The following is a 20,569-nucleotide window of genomic DNA, read 5'->3' as shown; positions in this document are numbered from 1 at the left end:
AAGCCTAAAAGAAAACACTATTGATTATATTATTTGCTGAATACTTTATGGAACATCTTATTACTTGTATGTATTCCATTCAGGACTATTTTATTACGTCTTTAAGAAAAGAACTTAACAAATAGCTCTGAAGAAAACTTTTTCAAAGTTGTCAAGTTAGAGAAAGACCAAAATCTCAAAGTTGGTCTCTTAACTGAAAAAAAAAAAATAGAGATTAAAAACCTCTTTCAAAGAACTTGATCTTTTCACCCCACGTTTAAATGTTGATAAGCATAAAAGAAAAATCAATGAACGGGATACATAATATATATTGTCAAAGCAACCAACATCGCGGAAAATTTATTATTTTTATTATATTTTAATTTCCACAAAAAAATCTAAAACTTTCTTTTTTTAAATATCTTTCAGGTAAGCTTTTGACAGCTAGTGTTGGAGAGCAACCAGTAGGTGATTATTATGGACCACTTGTAGTTGTTTCGGTGATAGCTGCCCTTGCTATTATGTCAAATCTAGTCCTACTTTTAATACTCTCGAGAAGAAGGGTTCATCAAACTGCAACCATTACACCGCCAAGAAAATGTGAGGCTGCCTATGACAATCCATCTTATAAAGTTGAAATTCAGCAAGAAACAATGAGTACGTTAACTAAAAGCATCGGAGGCAACGTTGCATTTGATTTAATCAAATGCAACAATGTAAAGTGTTTTGATTGGAAAGCTAACAATTAATAAATGATTGCCATAGTCAGAATATTACTTCCATTTTGCAATAATCATTACCAAATCAAATTCTGCGTGCCTCCTTTGCGATAAAGAATCATAAAAATAAATTGATTATAATTACGTTTTAAATTTTAGATCTGTAGCGGATTTTGACTCATCAGCCCAATGTTAGTCATAGGATCAAGGATTTTGTAAATAAACATTAAATATATTTAGTTTTTTAATTTTTTTTCCAATTTTTTGTTTTGTTTTTATACTAAAAAAAAAAGACATTTATGATAAATATTTTTATATTTCTTACTCCAGTTTTTAATTGCAAGTTTTAACTCTATACTCCGGTTAAATAATTTGTTTTTACCATTAAAAAAAAAGAGGAGTTCTTAATTAACTTTTTTTAGTATGCAAATATAAAATAATTCACTATTTTATCCTTCTTTTCGAGAGATTTCTTCGAAAGTAGTTTTGTAAATATATTAATATATTATGTAACATTAAATTGAAATGATTGAAACAAAAAAAAACTTACGAAACTGACAGTAAAAATAAATAAATAAAATAAAAAGACACGAACAAAAGTTTTGGAAAATTAATGAATAATAAAAATTAACGCATTCAAAACGAAATAAATGATGCTGGACGAGAAATTGTAACAATTAATAGGTACTGTCCAACGTATCAACAAAAATGGATACATATTTCTCTGCTAATGCTAACGAAAAAGTACGGATTTCAGGGTATTGAACAATTTTCAGTATGCTCACGTTATGTTGGTACAATCTACAATCAATATTTTATTCACGAAACTTTTTGTACGTTATTCTAATATTAAAATATACTAGGGCGCGCGTACAAAGAGTTGAAAACGGCTTTACTGCCAAGGACAGAATTTATCTACAAACGATTTACGTTTACCAACACACGCCTGTAGTATTTTACAAATACGAAACTGCATTTTATCCATCGAAGAGGTTGGTTCTTTGCTCAGACTTTTAAAAGACCAAATAAATAAACGCATCTTTTCCAAAAGCAAAACAAACACTGCTCTTAAGATTTTGTGAAACGCGTTGGATTGAGCATTTACACCACAAATAAAAAATGTTTCAATGAAGTAGATTTTAGAACTGGAACTGACCCATCAACCACTTCAAATATGTCTACCTTAAAAAGCTAAGGTGAACACCAAAAAAGAAAAACAGCGCAATCGATTCGGGAAAGTCTTACCAGTAATAAGCCAAAAATTATGCTTCAAAGGTTTTTAATCAAAAACACAGTATTCTAAAGGGTTTATGATTTCTAATGAGAAAGTGCTTGCAGGCTTGCAAAGCTTTAGTAAAGTGCAAGAACATGGAGTCGATTTATAACCATTATATACGCTCCTATATCCTCTTATGACACTGATTTTTGAAGTATGTATAAATAAGAAAAAAGTAAGAATGTTTCATTATTTGTTGGAACCTACTTTTAAATGCAACTAAACAATATAAAAAACTTGTATCTGATTTTCTATACCAAAATTACTTGAATATGAAATGCTACCAACGATGTTCATGTTTTCTATCATAAATAGAACACTTTTTGCTTAGCCAAATCAATAATAAAATGAATGTTGACTTTCTTGCGATTTCTTACTTTAATCATCATAACGTGAAAATAGAAAATAAATTAATATAAAATGTCCTTGTTCTAAATAATTATATTGGTTCGTGCCAACTTTTGCACGAAAACAAAAATTCAAAATTGTCCAATAGTTTTCTTTAGGTGAAAAAAGTGCCAATCTATACACAAACCTACTAACGTTTTACATTTAAAGAACATCATGCCATCAAAAAAATAAAGACATCAAAAAGTGTTTTGCTATTAATTGACCTACTTCTTATAGCACAAAACAAAAAAAAAAACACCTTCGTGACATTTAAATTAAATTGCCTAAGACAATGTCCAAAAATTGATCTCCTCAAACGAGGACACATTTATCATTGCTAACCGAGTTGATTGATACCTTAATTTGTCAATTAAAACATTGTTTCTTTGAACGAGTTTCCCATGAAATTAAGTCGGCAGGACACGTTAAATTATATAAAATAAAACATTTTTTGAATAAATGAAACTTTTATCTTTTTTTCTGGAATTACGTATTACGTCATTTAATTAAATACCATGTAACATTTATTGGAAAATATAAAAAATTAACAACAGTAACAATGTTTAAACTTTTTTTTTAAATATTCGTTATTCTGATCATTCTGTAAATACTTGGGCAGGAAATCTTTCGTGGTCGATTTTTTTTCGTTGAGGATGATGGCTAGATATAAATTTTATTCGTTGTTTTTCTTGTAGGGCACAAAGTAAATTGATTTTGGGCTCAGTAGTGATAGCGAGCTGAAATTTTTTTAAACAAATAATACATTATTAAAAGAATTTATGTAGAAAAATTAAATAAAAATAAAATTACTCCTCTACTCTACAAATATATACAAGTTTGAAAAACAAAAATACTTACAAATCTTGTATACTTTGTTTAGTAATCATTATCTACTAGCTTCTTTTTCTTCGATTTTAGTAAAAAGTTTAATAAAATGAAGTGCTTTATAAATTCGTTATTTTTAAGAGTTCATATGTGTTATATCGTTAAAAAAAGTTAAGTAGTTGGAATATCCACGAATCTATTCCTCTCCTGTAGATAGATTTTTGTTTTGATATTATATGATATATGAAAAAAAAGACAAAAAACAATATTTTCGGGAACGAAATATTAATCAAAAAATAAATTTTCGGATAAAATTTTAGAAAAACTTTTTCGAATTTAACTTAGGAAAGATTTTTTGTTATATATTTGGGCGTAAACGGTGGGGGATGAAATTATCTTACCGAGAAGAGGCCTAGCTGGGTGCTTGGCCCATAAGTAGCGATTTTTTACTGGAGATAAAAACGAGTCTCTGACCAATGGTGGTGTGTATGACCTGGGGTAGCCGCGGTAAGGAGCCAAATCATCAATATCCCACCAGAAGGGGTCCCGAGCGAATGATGAAATGGGAGCATTTACATTTGGTTCAAAAAGATCCCTAAAACGGTTCCTTGGGTGGAAGACTGGGAGTCCTAAATAGATAGAAAAAAAATTATTATTATTGAAAAATATCCAATTTTACGTTATTATGATGACTCGCTACAAACGCAAACGTATTTCGTATTTGAAATAAACCGCTATGAAGGTTTTTTTTTGGCATTCTAAGCACTATTTGAAAGCAAAATAGGTTTACACAAACTAAAATAACCACTTAGCCCCAATAAATTCACAATCCATTATATTTAAAGTCTCCATTAAAAAAGAAAAATCTTTCAAATCGCATACAAATTTTGAAATTTCCCTTTCTAAATGGCGACTTTAAATTTAATGGAGTGTGAATAAATTAGGCCTTAGACCCAATAAATTCACTCGCCATTATATTTAAAGTTGCCATTAAATATCAGAAAACTGTCAAATCGCATACAAATTTAAAAATTTTCTCTTTTAAATGTATACTATAAATGTAATGGAGTGTGAATAAATTGGGCCTTAACACATTTTAAACTATTTAATAGCAAATTTAGTCACATATATATCCAAAAAAGAAAAGCAGTCTATTTTTTTTTTTTTTTAAATCGTTTACCGTCAGAGTCATAGGCAATTTCAGTTGGACGTGGTCCCCAGCGACCAGGTTTTACGGGTGTAGGTGAACCGGCACGTTCAAATGGACTTAGTCTGTCAAACTTACTGAACAAATCAGGTATGTAGGGATCCACAGAGCGAGCACGGAGTGGCAAAGGTTCTATTGAACTCGCCCGGTAGGACCTTGGTGCGACACTTGCAGCCCTGTCGTATGCTGGAGGAACATAAGGTTCTAGTGGTGGGACACTTAATGAACGTGGTGCACTTCCTGCACGGTACAATGGTACAGGTGAGGCAGAGCGACGAGCTGAAAAAAATGGTTACAATTGTACATACATAATTTAAAATTATTGTTTTATTTTTCTATATCATTGTTATTGTTTTGAACTTGAATTTGTATTGGAAACATTAAGAAAACTCTCAGATTTAGTAAGAACCGGCCAAATATTTATGTACATACCTAGAACTAAACTGCAAATAAAGAGAGTTAATATGGATGCATATATGATATATCTTAAGTTCTATTAATAGCAGCAGCGTCGAGAATGATATCATCAGGCCTAAGTTTTCTCTTCCCGTAAAATGAGGTGAATTCGTAACTTACATGTGAGTTCGTGCCAGGCCTATTTTTTAAAAATTCAATTCGATTTTACCAATAATTTTACTTATGATTTTATTTTCATTTATTATTTATCGACTTTTAAATGATTTGCCATCAAAATCAAAATTTTTAGGAAAAAATTGTTGGTCTGAAAAATTTAATTGAGATCTGATATAATATGAAACTCACAAAGCGTATACGTAATACATATACAATGCACTTGAAAACAAAAAAAACGAAGGAACAAATTTCAAGCTCTTAAGCACAGCTTTCTAACATCCACACGCGCTGTCACAGCATTTTGATCATCGACAAAATGTATATTTCAATAGATTGAAGTTCCGCGTCTTAACATACATACATAAAGATAAGACTATCCAAACAAAGATCCAGATTAAGTAGATTTTGTTGTTTGAAATTTGTGAATTGTGGTTGGTACGGTAATCAAAACAAGGAGATCAACGTCAACAGAAGAGTTATTCTATCTAGAATTATTCTATATAAAACTATCAGCTCTTCAATTGCTTGGTAGTGTTCATAGCCTGAACAAGAAAATTCTTGCCTCAAGATTTTAACCAACTTCACCTTCTTTTAATATATGGCCAAAAACTGATCTGGTGAAATCTTATGGACAGTATTTGTATTGACTTCAAATTCAATAACTTCATTCCTTCAGTTTCTTCGTTTCCGTTCTACAGATTTTGTACTCCTTTCCTCAACATTTTCAGGGGAACCATACAAAATTATGATAAGTAACTATGTATATTGAGCGCTCCTTTTTTGTTAATTGTAAAAAAAATAAAACCACATAAAATAAAAACTGTTGGCCGCTTGTTCCTTTTGGTTGAAATCAAATTAAAGAAAAAAAAAAAACACTTCTATTGTTCAAAACCTTACTCGTAAAATGATAACGTTCTTCGAAAAACACTTACAAAAACGGACCTATTAAATGGTAAGGCATCCCAAAAGTTGCGTGTTATCGAGAAGAATGAAGATCTTTTTCTTTTTAAATTTCGATATAACTTTTGGGCCTGCTTGTTAATACGTAGCTTTTGATACTTCTTTCAATAATATAGGATCAAAACAAAAATCATAATAAAAAGACGGGACACTCTAATTTAAAAGTCGGGCGATTGTTCGTTCCATACTTACTTATGGTTCTATATGTGTGTGAAAGCTGTTGAAAATGTTGGCAACACCAAAAAGACTTTAACAAATAACAGAGCTTTGGTTATGAGTGTATCTTGCAAAAGTATGAGACATTGATATTGGCTGGACTTGAAGTGACGGCTGACTACATACCACCTAAAATAGGTTTAGTAAACAGTTTTTTTTTTAATACCCGTAAGGAATGGATGGGAACACAACTTGCTAATTAGTGAACACGTTATCCCTATCTATCTGTTAAGCAATCTATGTCAGCTCTTTTAAAAGCTGACACTCAGGAAGGTCCAGCAGTTTTGCAGCGATAAAAACATCCTCGAAGGCAGAATTTCGGGAGGAGCACTTCAAACTACACTTGTTGAAAAAGGATAAAAAAAGTAGCCACACGAAAGAGAAGCGTTTGAGTAAATAGAGGGATGTTATAATAGCAGGAATGAAGTGCGGAAGTTTTACCAAAAGGTAAAAAGAAAAACCTAGAACTGAAGCCACAAGAAAACATTGTAGTAGAGTCGCAAGCGATGTTGAGAATTTTGAGAATTCAGTTCTGCTATCTCTATAATGGCGCCGAAGTGGCCCAAGTGAAGCAAGTCATATTCAAACTTGAGTTCACTGCTGGAACTGACGGCCTTACTGCGGAACTATTTAAAGCAGCAGGAGAAACCTGGTTGGGATTATGCACCAACTCATCTGCCGTATATGGTCGGAAGAAAGCATGCCCGCAGAATGGAGAATTGCGCCAACTTCAGAGTTATCAGTCTAATTTACATCGTCTATAAAATCCTCTCTGTAGTATGTGAACGTCTGAAGCCCTTCGTCAAAAATCTGATAGATCCAGAGTGGTTTTTGGACTGAAAATCCCCTATCGACCAAATATTCTAATTACATCAGGTCTTAAGAAAAAAAATAGTAAATTCAAATCTATACTCACCACCTATTCATCAATTTCGTGGCCTCGTATGACTTTACCTACAGAAACAAGCTCTATATCTAGAGTTTTCCCTAGTTTTGGCATCCCTGCCAAGCGATAGAGAATGCACGCTACTCCGTCAGGGTCGGCAAAGTCCTCACCGATAAAGTTTTAAGACAAGTCGACGCGCTGTAATCTGACTTCTTTAACATCCTTGAAAGAATTATACAGAACTCTAACGTGAACACAAGAGGCACTATCTTTTAAAAGTCCGTCCAGCTGGTTGCGTATGCCGACGATATTCAGCACCAAAGCGGAAAAGCAGCAAAAATGGTTTTAAAGGACAATGAGGGAATTGACGAATTGACCGACAAAGCCCTCTATTGAGCAAATACTCGTAAGGTAGGTGACCCTCCCTATACAAGACTATCATCATTCCAGTCCTGCTATTTGGTGCAGAGGCATGGACTTCAACGAAGGCGGATGAAAACATCTCAGATTGTTTCGAGAGAAAAGTTCTTCGGGTTATTTTTGGTCCCGTGAGCCATGTGGATTAATGTGATTGGAGAAAAAGATACAACAGTGAACTGTAAGGGTTGTACATGGACACTAACCTAGCCAAGAGAGCAAACTTGCAGCGCCTGAGATAACTCGTTGATGTGCAGTGCATGGACAGATAGACGGCGTAGTCGAAAAAGATCTCGTCTAAGGTGGCGTGCAAAACTGGAAGCATCGAGCTAAAGATAGAGCTGGATGAAGAAGCTCGTTCTTGAAGCCCATATCCACAACGGATTACAGCCGCGTTACGGAGCTGATAACCTTCATTATATTGGAAAGACCTATTATAGTTTTTGTTATTACAAGTTGTTGTTGTTGGAGTATTATAACCACATGCACAGTGACGAAATAGATATGGCCAGCGCTGGATCTGAATTGCTCCAAATGCCTAATATTTCTAAGCAGATCACAAATCGGATCCGGTACTGGTCTTTCTTTGGGAGAAGGTAGTTTTAAACCCCCATTATGTAGAATGAATTGAATTTTTGATGACCCATGAACTATTTAAGGAACTATTTAGGGAACTTCGATTATCATGGTCAGGGCTGGCCCTACTGTGTAGTATACTATATGTCTGCAAAAAACTACTCCAATATATTAGCTGCGTTTCTTTGGGAAAATTTTTCTACTGCTTGGTACAAATTTTCCAAGGGCAGAAAAATTAGTTTGTAGGTTTGTTTTCCAATAATTTTTTTTTGTTGACTTTGTTGGGTTTAAGTTTCAAAATCATGGAGGTGGAAAATTCAGAGGCCCGAATTATTAAAAATTCAAATCGTGTTTCATGATAAGAATTTCATTTTTTTATCGGTTAATAAACGGGCGGAACACAAAAAAGTGTATTCTTCAATTTACCGAAAAACACCAAAAGTAGTACTAGACGAAAGACGAACGTTCCCCGAAATGGTGGTAGGTATTCCCTTCAAATCGACTTTAGGGGTCTTGTACTAGGCCTCAAATAAATCAAAAATGATTTAATTTTGTTGTTCAAAGACCAATAAATCTATAAAAAGATCTGTTTATTGCATCCAGAAATACGATACCTGCCATAGGTAAGTGATTTTTTTCACTTTATTTGGTTAATTTCTTTATAAGAGTTTATATTCCAGCCATACTTGGATAGGATACCAAAAACAGGCAGAATTATGTCGGTAAACTACATTATTTATTCAGAGTCCTAAAGCGTTTCAAGAAATGACGTTTTCGTCACAATTTTTATTTATTTTTTATCTCAACCATTCCGGGAATGACGATTAATTGATGACGCTATTTATAAATATAAATCTATATTTATGCCAATTTAAAAAAAAACTTTTTGCAATATTATTTTTGTAAGTTTAGTGATTGAAATGTTTACAATTTAAGATATTTTGGTACGATGCGTCATATTTCTTTGCACAAATTTTGTTAATACATATTTAAATAATGATATTATGTAGTTTTTTTTATAAGAAATGTACAAATTTATATATAATATTGTGTATAAGCAGTGTTGAATTTCAGTTTTTGAGTTATAGAAGTGTTCCGGGTCCGCTCTTTTAGGAATATTAGATGGAATGAAAAAGAAATGAAAACTTTTCTTACAAAAACAAATACATTTTAGATGCATATCTATTATATAAAATTTTAGATCTCCATGATTTTATCCCTAAATTTAGTTGGAACTTGGAAACGGCAAAAATTCTTTTAAAAGTTTTAATTTGCTAAATCATGGACAGGAAATTAAGTTTATTGAAATCTGCGTTCTAGACTTAAGGAAAGATTAAAATAGGAGTATGGGTTTTTTCTTAATGATGAGAAAAGAGATCATGAATGTGGAATTTTAGTCTTCGAAATTTTAATTATTGTTTATATCTTGGAATAAACTAATCAATGAATTAAGGCATAAATCGTATATATATACAGCAAGAAATTAAACAGTAGGTATGTATAAGGAGTTAAAACGAAAATAACGACCATTAACAACAACAACAAACAAATAAGTGAAGTTAAGTAATAAAAAAATCTCTTATAAATATAACACAACATAGGTTGTATCTTCAAAAATCAAAAAAATCAAACAACCATAGTTGGTTTTGTTTAAAAGGTGTATTTATATTTTTATTTGTTGCTTTTATTAGTTTGGTTACATTTTTTTTTAATAAACAGAAAATAACCGTAAATACGTTTTGATGGAAACTTATTTCAATCGTAATTTCATGAGTCTCTTGAAAAAAAATTAAAACATTTAAATTGTTTTTTTTAAATAATTTTTTATTTTTTTTTTTTTTTTGTAAGTATGAATTTATCTAGATATTTTCATATTTACTTTTTTTATATTCAACCATAAAATACGGCTCGTTTAAGCTGAGTTATTACATTTTTGACTTCTTATTTTTTAATCAACTCAATTAATAGTTTTCCATTTTCGATTTGTTATATCCAAGGTATGTTATCCTTTACATACCAAGAAATAAAATTTATTCGTTTTTTTTTTTTTTTAATCGGAGTTAGAAATGAATTTTTGACAGATAAAATGTTAAATGATATGAAGCATCGCTTGCATTTATATAAACCGTTGTGTTTTAGCAATTTATGATGTTTATTTTTTGTTCTATTAATCTTATAATATTTATAAACTATTCTAAGCTTTCGATGATAAATGATTCTATTGTGCTTGTACAAAATTAGTAAGAGAATATTTACAAACAAAAAATGATTTGTTGGGGAGACAGAACCACAGAATTAATAAAACTTAAACAGAAAAAAATAAATTGGCATAAAAACGAAACATCAAAATAATGATGATCAAAAAATGCAAGCTTAACTTTGTTACAATAAACATATTATTAAATTATCGTATAAATGAAATAAAAGTTACATTTTTTATTTGCAAAATATAAAATAAACAATGATAAATTAAACAAAATGAAATTAGGACTGTTTTGTATGCAACTTTGTAACTACAGCCAGTTATTTATTTTTTGTATCAACAAATTATGTATTTATTCATAAATTACGTTTACATCATATGTGTTTAAACATGTTGGTTATAAATTGATATTATTGTATTTTAGATGTTAAAAAAATAGATATCTTGAATTTCATAAACCACAATAAAAAAAAGTTTGGTTTAACCAATTCTCGATTTTCATGGCAATGAGTTTGAAAAATTCACTTTCTTTGGAAATAAAGCTATATTTAGGTTTAATCTTTTTTATTCACTTATATCCTAACATAAAGTTTGTTTAATTTTTTTTCTACGTTTCCTTCATTTTTGACTTAACAAGAAGCAGTTGTTATTTTTTATTTAATTGTTTTTTTTTGGTTTGTTTGTAGAACATATTCGTGTTTTTTTGAGTGCTAAATTAATAATCCTTACCCTTATTGAGTTGCTGAAGAAGCTTGTCTTCGGGTTCGTATTCCTGAGGAATAAGGGCATTTGGTGCAGTTGGCTTGTCCTTAAGGTACAGACCGTAGCGAGATGGGTACCTGGACGAAATAAAAAATATTGATTTTTATATTTAAATAGTATTGTGAAATACAAATGTTAATAGGGTTTTGCAAATGTAAATAAGAAAAACAAAAAAAAAAAAACGTTTGATGGGGAAGCCTTTTCGAGAGAATTTTGTACATATGAAAAAATGGTTCGATTAAATGATTTAGCTTGTTGATAATTTTTTTAATGAATCCTAGGAAAGGGGCCAAATGTTCAAATATGTTTTATTTTTAAATATAATCTGCGCGCATTGAAGGAGGCTTGGCCACCTTTTATTTATTTATTTATGCATTTACAACAAGGGCTGTACAAAATCATTTTTTTAATGCATTTGTTTTCCATTACAAATTAAAAAAAAAATATTTGTTGCAAATAAAAAAAAATTGCATTAAAAAAATATGGATTGCAACTGAAAAATATTTGCATTAAGGGGTTATATCTAGTTGTACGTGAAAAAAACCTTCTTTTTTGTGGATTTTTTGTGTACAAAATCATTTTTTTAATGCATTTGTTTTCCATTACAAATTTAAAAAAAAATATTTGTTGCAAATAAAAAAAAATTGCATTAAAAAAATATGGATTGCAACTGAAAAATATTTGCATTAAAAAAAATATTTACTGAAAACAAAACAAATTTGCATTAAAAAAAAAAGTTATTGGAACTGAAAAATATTTGCATTGCATTAAAATTTTTTTTAATATTCGTCCAATTTCTTACCAATTTAACTATTTGACCAAATGGTAAGAAATTCGACGAATATTAAAAAAAAATGGATGCACACATTTGGCATTGAATTTTTTTTTTCAATGCAATAAATTTTTTTAATGCAAAATATTTTTATTTGCAATACCTAACAATTTTAATTTCAACGCAAATATTTTTCAGTTGCAATAACACTTTTTTCTTAATCGATTTTTTTTTTTTTAAGTGGACTTGATGTCTATTGTTAAAAAAAGGTCACGAAGACGAATAATTCAAGATGTGGGTATGTATTTATATAATTTAAAATAACTCTTACCTGTGCTCAATTTCCTGCATGCGCTTCAAATGTTCATTCCATGCTCTTTCAGCGTCATAGCTTGCTGGAACTAGATAATTAAAATAATGTTAAAAATATGGAAAAAATATCGATGTCGTAAAAAAACGGTAAATAATAAAATTTAAAAACAGACACTTAACTGAACAATTCATAAAAATATGTAACAACAAGTTTCGTAACATACTTTTTTCATAAGACATATTTTACCGTTCATAATAGCATTATCATAATCATTCGTTACATGAATTGTCTAAAAAACACAGAATATATGTAAAATAACTTTCTTCATTCCCAAAGTTTAAGGGTAGGTTGTAGGTATACCATACAAACTTGCAATTGCATAATAAAACAAATAGGGAGGTACTTATTCTCAAATACATTAAGTAAATTTATATAAAATAATAAAATGCAATAAAAATGTATATAAAAGAACGAACGATTAGGTACATAGTTGTCACAAAATAAATGCTTCTAGCTGTAAAGGTAGGTATGAAAAATAGGTAACATTGCTTGGAGTATAAATGCACATATATATTTTACATATAAATGCAATAAATTCTTAAAAACATAGGAACGAGTAATTCATTTAATAGTGTGAATACCTTTTGGAGTTATGTATTTATTCTAAAACTTCTGCCAGGAAAAGTGGTTATGAGGAATAAATTAATGAAAAAATTACAATCTTTTGTTGATTTTCTCCAACGTCATATTTATTTATTTTTAGTAAGAGGTTACTACACAGAGAAAAATCAGCCAAATAAAAAAAAGAAAAACCAATATGACTTATCATTGGTTTTCATCCAAAAAGAATGTTTTATAAAAAAATAAGACATTCACACTTATTGCCATTTACAACTATCAATTGATAGATGATAAAAACTTAAATTCCATATCTTAATACTTAGTTGACAAAAGTTTTTAAAATAGACAACGATCACATAAATAAGTTTTAAGATACCAAATTTTAATATTTATCAACCATCAATAATGATAGTTGGCAATCGCAATTCCGGGTGATTCTTTATTTTTTATTAAGTTTTCTTTAAAAAAAAAGCTACAGTATTGGTGAGCATCGACTTTCAGAATTAGTCGCCCATTAATCGAACACCTTACCACTGAGCAACCAACTTACAATAGAAATATGGTTAACAATTTTAAAAATTAAAGAAGATTTTCTCTTTAAAAGAAATAAGAAATCTTTATTCATTTTTAATAAGATTTCCTTGTAAAACAATTCAATAAGATAATCTTATTATTTTAAGATTTTTCTCTGTGTATCTTGACAAATTTAACTTTTATTAGTAAAAGGATATCTATGTATTTTAAATTTTCCAATTAAAACATATGATTACTAAATGAACAAGTTTTCAGGTGCTTTGTAGCTGCATATTCAATCTGAAATAAATTTCAAACAAATTTACATTCAAATAGATGAACAATTTAGTCATTAATTTAAATTGATTGTCTGTTTATTTTTATACACTCCTGCTCAAAATTAACGCACACTTTTTTTTTCTTTAGTTATACCCCTGCATCTTGTTTGAAATGGCTTTAAAATTATTTGTTGTATTTTTTTGTGTTTGCTTATTGTTTAGCAAGTCAGAAAAATGCTAAATTGCAACAGTATTATTAACCAAAAAAAAGATAAACCAAATTTAGCAATTCAAGGTCTGAAAACTGATATTAAAATAATTTTTGTTTTTTAAGAAAAAAAATTTAAAAAAATGGAAACGCGTGACAGTTCTTTCCAATAATTTTATTCAATACTTGGCATTGTCTCCTCTAGCGCATATGGTAATTTGGAGTCGTCTATTCATTCCACGAATTAAGTTTTGAAGGTTTTGTTGTACCGTAACATGGGGTTACTTTGCTCCGTTTTTTGCACTATTTTTAGAAAACCTCTTAAAAATGGTAGAGACATTTTTGTATCTATTTGTTTTTTTCTTTTAATTCATTGATAAGAATGAAATAATGCATTAATTCTAAAAAAAACATTCAAATAACAGTAAAAATATTTTGTTTTTTAAGTTGAAAAGTGGGGCAAAGTAGTCCAAGGGACGGGGTTACTTTGCTCCACCTGAAGTTTTTAACTATACTGCCTGTATTTAAAGAGCTTGAGCAAAGTTAGTATTGTATTTTAAAAGCCCTGGATCAAAGCTTCAAATCTGTCAGAAAAAAAATTTGTAGGTACACACACAACTCTTTTTTTACAAAAAAAACAAAACAGTCTCTTTTATTTCATCAATTGATTATAAATAAATACGAGTTTAAAGAAAAAAACAGAAAACTTCATTAATTTAACTAAAATAAGTTTAAAATAAACATGAATAACAATTTACAAACGAAAAAATAGTTCACTTTTAAAAACAATAAAAACATACATAGAATTAAAAACACATTTAATTATAAAAATAAATTGCTCCTGGGGCAAAGTAACCCCAAAACAAACAAAAAACTGCTTAGTCACATAAAAAAAATGCAATAATTATTATTTAATAATTAAACAAACAAATGACAAGCGCAGAGTAATAACAAAATAATATCATAACTAGAATATTTGTTCTTACTTTGTAAATTATCACACAACTGGTTTTACACACCAAATTTTTCACCACAAAAAAAACACGAATTTCCTACCTCAAATTCACAGGTCAACTGCTCCTTAAAAACTGCCGGCAGATGGTCCGTTGCAACACGTGGCAGATGTATATATGTGTGTGTGTATATTACAGTAGCTTCGATATAGAGAATCTAACATTTCTGAGCGTGAATCAAGAAACTAACTTTTTTCGTCAGTGGCGCAAAGTTACTCCCGCCGGGGCAAAGTAACCCCATGTTACGGTAACTTTTCTTTCACTGCAGTTTTCTGTTAATCAAGAATGCTTGGAGGTTAATTTCGGCCGCAAATGCATTTTTTTCAACATTTCCTAGACATGTTCTATTGAATTAACATCCGGATATCTGTGTGGTCAATTCAAAGGTGGCATATTTTAATCATGAAAATATTCTCAAACCACTCTAGCATGCATTATCGTCCATCAGACTGATTTGTGGACCAAATCTAGGGGTGATTGGAACCGCATGCTGTTCGAGAATATCAGCCAAGTATCTTTGGGTACTTAAATTAGGTCTAGGAGATCTCACTAACTCCGTAGGTGTTGTGAGGCAGAGTTTACTCCATGAAAATTTATGACTCATCTCTAAAAGGTTCGCGGGTTGACAGATAGACTTCAGCATACCTCTCCAAATCTTCCCCACAAACATTTTATTCCATACCTTCAATTTAAGCTAACTCCTGTCTTATTTGAGAAAATAACCACGATACTGTGAGATAAAGTAATAGTAGGACTTTTTTGTAAAATAAATATGATGTGCGTTAAATTTGAGCAGGAGTGTAATTTGTTTGAGCTGGCAGTAGCCGAGTGAAAATGGAAAAGTGTCGTGTCACAGCCCTATTACCTACAGTAGTTGTCAAATATGAATTAATCAATAAACGATAGAATTTTCTAACTGAGTTCTTCTTTGTCGTTCTTATTTTTGGAAGCAATTTTGCTATTTTTTTAGTTAATTAATAATAATAACAATTTATATTAGTAAAGTTAGTGAAAACTTGCTTGCTTCGTAGATTTAGTGCAAGAAATGTAAATAGTATAACCGTGAATCAGTTGTTTTTATTTGTATTTTTTCGTCTGAAGGTAATCACCGCTAAATCTAATAAATTCGAATTAAAGTGCTTGCAATTTTCTGTTTTTTTTTTCGAGAATTATGTCATTTGAATTGAGAATTTGAAAATATTTCAAAAATTAATGCGTGGCGTGTGTCAAGCTATGTTATGATTTCGAAGCTTTTTCACGAAAGAGAGAAGATTACACCTGCCTGGGGAAATTGTTAAAAAAAATACACATTCGTAGCCCAAAACAAAGTCTTGAAAATGATTTTTAAGTTAACATGGGCTTTATAAACCGAAGAACTGCATCAAATTGTTAATATTGAATACAATGTATTTCGAAAACACTTTGATCACATACCTTGCTATTTAATTTAAAACATATATTGTTATTATGTTTTAGTAATTTATTTATTTATTCATATATTTATTTATTAAATTATATTTTCCATTTATGTATTTAATTATTTCTTTATTAATTTATCATTTTATTTTATTTATTTACTTATCTATTCATTGATTTATTTATTTGCTTTTTATTTATTTTTTTAATTGTTATTTATTTATTAATGTATTCATTCATTGTTGTTGTTATTGATTAGTATATTATTAAATTATTTAATTTTTTTTAAATTCATTATTAATTAATAATTACTTATTACTTAATAATTTTTATTTTACTCCTTGATTCATTTATGTATGTCCTAAAATTTGCTTCTTATTCAATTATTGTATTCGTTTATTAATCAATTTATTAAATTATCTATTTATTTAATTAATTATTATTTATTTGTTTACTCTAAAATATGTAAGGTTTGGTTTGTGTCAAATGCGCACCATCCAACTATCCCTATTCACTACTCTATCAATATACCTACTCGTTTCATATAATGGTTCATATAATTATATTTATATTGTTACATAATTTTCTTTATTATAAGAAGTTGCTCCATTTATCAAAAAGAAATACATATGCATAACGTTTGCAAAAATATTAATTTGTTTATTATTTTTTTAGTTATGACAACAACTGAAAAGAACCATTTTCAAGATCAAAGAAAAATAATGAGTCAACATTATTTTGAAGTAAACTCTCAAGTTTTCTCAAATATTTTCGAGAGTTGAAAAAATCTCAAGTTTTGAAAATCTGAATTTATAGTTGTAATCTTTACAAGGACGTTTTAAACGAACTTGTATTAATTTTATTGATTATTGTATACAATCAAAACAGACAGATATTTGACAGTTTCATGTTCCAAAAAAAAAAATCAATTTTGAATGCAACCAAAATCAAAAATTCTTTCTTTGTATTTATATTATTTGGATTTTTTTTTTAAGTGTTGAGTAGAGTTTCTTATATTTCAATTTAAAAAGAATCACACAAAATCCAGCAAATTTTCATTTTAAAAATCATCATCTTTGCATGTATATATTTTTAACAATTGTAACCTTATACTTCATTTGTGTATATCTGCCGCAATCCCGCAATATTATTGCCATGAGCCACATTTTAAAATTAGATTTAGCAAAATAATATACAACACACAAAAATGTTTATACACGAAAAACTGATGAAAAAATTTTATAAATACGTCAAAAATTTTTGATGATTATCGTATAAAATATCTACCACAAAAAAATAATATTCAAAAGTGTATGTTGATAACTTAAAAATTATTGAGATGGAATTTCGGAAATAATATACAAATATTATTAAAAAAAAAAAAAAAAACTTTGTGATTCACTATAAAATTGCAAAATCAAAAGTAGGTATTTTTTTTTGAATAAAACTTTATCGGAATCTATACACTGAGAAGGGCCAAAAGTATATTATGTGTGACGTAATTTATTTAAATTTATTTATAGTTCTTATGTTCGCTCATTCCGCCTTCCTAAAAGCGTTTCTCTATAAATTTGCATTAACAAAAAAAAAAAACAAAAAAAAACTTAAAGCGTATATAGAGAAATGTTTATTTTACACAAAATAAAAACTTACTTGTTCTGCTGTAGTGGTGATCATAGATAGCGCGTGGAGAGTATCCGTATGTATCCCTAGAAACGGGTTGGTATCTGTATCCGAGGGATTGAATTCTTTCAGATGGAGTTGCAGGCTCATCAAAAATGCTGCGGTAGGTCGATGGCGAGTCAACGTATGCACTGTATGGCCTAAATGAACGTGCTTTTGGTGTATCATGGGCACGGATATCTTCAGATCCTTTAATTTAAATATATAAACAAATATTATAGTAAAATTGTAATAATACTGAGATATTATATGTATGTATACATCAAAACAAATAATTTCGGGCAAATGAGCTATTTAGGTAAACTTTGAGATACCAAAAGGTTTTATTTATTAAAATATTTAATTTTTATTTTATTTAACATTAATTAAACTTTTACAAAAGTTTATTTTAATTTTTTTTTTCGTTTTTACTTTTGAAGAAAATATTATTATTGCACTCAACCAGTGAAAACATTTATATTATTTGTCATGGGCATTCCAAAATAAATGTGGCGAAAAGTTATTGTGTAGCAAAATGAAATCTATTTTTAGATTTTTTTTATTATAATTTTATATTTTCTTAACAAGAATGATTCCCTTGCTTAAGTTATATGACTTTTGAATTATTTTCAGGAAAAAAAAAATAAATATCTAGTGAGTTTGTATTTCTTCTCTTCAAAATTGATAAAATGAATGCAAAAATATTTTTTCTTAATCTTTCTGAAGGAACCGTTTTTTTTTTTTTTTTTTTTTTTTTGAAGATTATGAAAATTTTTGGAATCTCAAAAACATTAGCTGAATTACACATTTTCTTTGCTTTACAAACCTTTCAATGATCTGATGTATGATTGCCAGAATTTAGCTTTTTTGCTGGGGGTTTCATTTCTCCCAATCATTTCCAAATGATTTTTAAACATATTGACGATTTTTTTTATTCACAGTAAATAAATAAAGATATATTTTTTTTATTCGATTCCTAGACTCGTTCGCTGTAAATGTAAGAAAGCGAAATTTGTATTATTTTTCTATGATAGAAAATAAATTTTAATATATAAGCTTTTATAACTTAAAAAACTGTTCCACTTTTTTTTTATAGGTATATTAGCTTATGAAACTTTTTAAACGATACATTTCAGAATGTCATAAATAGCCACACACGAAATTTTTAGTAGGTATAATATTTTTTTAGTCGCATCGTTTTTTTTTTAACTTTTATTTTATTTCACTAAAATTCACCATTAATTTTTTTATTGTTCAGGTAAATTCTGATACTTTTTTTTTTTTAATTTTAATGTCAAGTGCACAGTCTTTTTTTATTTTGGTTGATATAGTTTCATTTTTATCTTACATTTTAAATTCCTAAAAACTAGCGATCTTTCCTCAGCGATGAATTTTTTCAAACTGCCCACAAATTTAATTTGGTTTCATGAAATTTGTTCGACCAAAAACTACATAAGAGATGAAAATATATACATTTTTACTTTTAGAATTTTTTGATCCCTCCTTTTCTTTTTTGTATTTTTGTTTTTTTGGCAGCGAATATTTTTGAATAAATACAAAAACACAAAGATAAATTTTAATATTTTTCTTAATTTGTCTTATACTTTAAATTCACAAGGTGGATGTTTACCTATACAGAAAAAAAAAACGCTCAACTTCAAGATCATTTCTATTACTAAAATTTACAACACATGAGCAAATTTTATAGGAGAATACATTCTGAATTTGTATGCATTGTATTTATGGATTTTAATGTACATATGTACTGTAACTACATATTTATATTCATCATTGCAATCTACACATTTCATAAAAGAATGATGATCTAGTTCTAAACAATTCCAACCTGTTTTATGATAGTGGGACATCCGCGCATATGTGATAAAAAATCTATTTTAGTCATTCGTAATAATTTTTTTTTTTATTTTTATTTAATAAAACTTTTTATAATTATAAATAGGAATACCTTTTTTTTCTCTTGTTTTTCTTTCAATTATAAAAACAATTCTATGATAATTTTTTTGTTTTAAAGCATAATACAATGTATAATAAAATTATTGAAAATATAATATTTGGACTATTGAACTTCCACCTTACCTTCTCTCAACTATATTGGCAATACACATCCATAGGACTTCATAAAAAAGTTATGTGGTGTTTGACATTGATTATTTAATGTAAACAAAGTGATTCTTAATTTTTATAAGGCAAGAAAAGGAAGAGTTAAAAAAAAAACATATCAATCCTAACTAATTTTGGCTTTTTAGATAAGATATTAAAACAAATATCATTTCCTGCGATCCAATTCAAATTACATAATTTTTGTGTTATAACGCCATTTCTACAATAAACAAACAAATATAAAAGACACAAAAAAATATACGTAGCTAACGTCTTGGAAAAGATTAGGAATGAAGAACATGAATGGGTCATTTGTGTTGATTTTAAAATAAATAAAAGATCAATGGGTAAAAAAGACTGGACTGAAAGAGAGTTTTTGGTTGATCGGAATAAAACAATCCTGTCTCCACTTCATATAAAACTTGGCTCAATGAAGCAATTTGTTAAGACTCTAGGTAAGGATAAGTATGTTTTAAATTACTACAAAGATACAAGGATTAAGCATTGAAAAAATAAAATCTGGCAAGTACGATTGCCCTAAAATCAGGAATTTAATGCAGGACACTAGTTGAATTTATGAATGACATCATTTGTGTCAGTCGAAAATTTCTAGGCAACAAGAAAGTTTGAAATTATATAATGAAATAGTTCAGAATCAGAACA

At 28.8% G+C, this 20,569-nt stretch overlaps 2 protein-coding genes and 1 long non-coding RNA gene across 10 annotated transcripts in view; 1 reads left to right on the top strand and 2 right to left on the bottom strand.

Annotated features, from left to right (window-relative positions):
* The window catches only part of LOC129913127 (putative epidermal cell surface receptor), a 29,423-nt gene extending 28,401 nt beyond the window's left edge, over positions 1 to 1,022 (top strand). For all 6 annotated transcript variants that reach the window (XM_055991645.1, XM_055991642.1, XM_055991641.1 and 3 more), the window contains 2 exons: positions 409 to 636; positions 858 to 1,022. In XM_055991645.1, coding sequence (XP_055847620.1) covers positions 409 to 636; positions 858 to 865 — 236 coding nt within the window. In that variant the 3' untranslated portion in view covers positions 866 to 1,022. The remainder of the gene's footprint in view (positions 1 to 408; positions 637 to 857) is intronic.
* LOC129913129 (uncharacterized) lies at positions 291 to 959 on the bottom strand. Its single transcript, XR_008771985.1, has 2 exons — positions 844 to 959; positions 291 to 589 (listed from the first exon to the last, which is right to left on the bottom strand). It is a non-coding gene; the product is annotated as an uncharacterized LOC129913129 (long non-coding RNA).
* Positions 1,023 to 2,865: 1,843 nt separating the features above from the next.
* On the bottom strand, positions 2,866 to 19,291 carry LOC129913128 (uncharacterized). 3 transcript variants are annotated; one of them, XR_008771984.1, is made up of 9 exons: positions 19,134 to 19,291; positions 18,612 to 18,774; positions 17,777 to 17,995; positions 12,093 to 12,162; positions 10,957 to 11,066; positions 4,370 to 4,675; positions 3,591 to 3,818; positions 3,223 to 3,396; positions 2,866 to 3,101 (listed from the first exon to the last, which is right to left on the bottom strand). XR_008771984.1 is itself a non-coding variant. In XM_055991647.1 (8 exons), exons 2-8 carry the CDS (start codon positions 18,700 to 18,702, stop codon positions 3,085 to 3,087), a joined length of 1,041 nt encoding a protein of 346 aa, XP_055847622.1. In that variant the 5' UTR covers positions 18,703 to 18,774; positions 19,134 to 19,291; the 3' UTR covers positions 2,866 to 3,084. The 3 variants fall into 3 exon arrangements, 2 of the variants coding, with proteins under 2 accessions (XP_055847622.1, XP_055847623.1); XM_055991647.1 differs by lacking the exon at positions 3,223 to 3,396; XM_055991648.1 differs by lacking the exon at positions 3,223 to 3,396 and having other exon boundaries at positions 4,475 to 4,675.
* Between the last annotated feature and the right edge of the window lie 1,278 nt (positions 19,292 to 20,569).

Source organism: Episyrphus balteatus, chromosome 3, assembly GCF_945859705.1.
Source record: "Episyrphus balteatus chromosome 3, idEpiBalt1.1, whole genome shotgun sequence".
NCBI lineage: Eukaryota > Metazoa > Arthropoda > Insecta > Diptera > Syrphidae > Episyrphus > Episyrphus balteatus.
This window is presented reverse-complemented; position numbering and strand designations above follow the sequence as displayed.

Coding starts and splice junctions, on each gene's coding strand:
- LOC129913128 (XM_055991647.1), bottom strand. CDS start 18,702: ATGTTTAAAAATCATTTGGAAATGATTGGGAGAAATGAAACCCCCAGC. Junction 17,996..18,611: donor ATACATCAGATCATTGAAAG/GTTTGTAAAGCA, acceptor TTTAAATTAAAG/GATCTGAAGATATCCGTGCC. Junction 11,067..12,092: donor ATGCAGGAAATTGAGCACAG/GTAAGAGTTATT, acceptor TATTTCGTCCAG/GTACCCATCTCGCTACGGTC.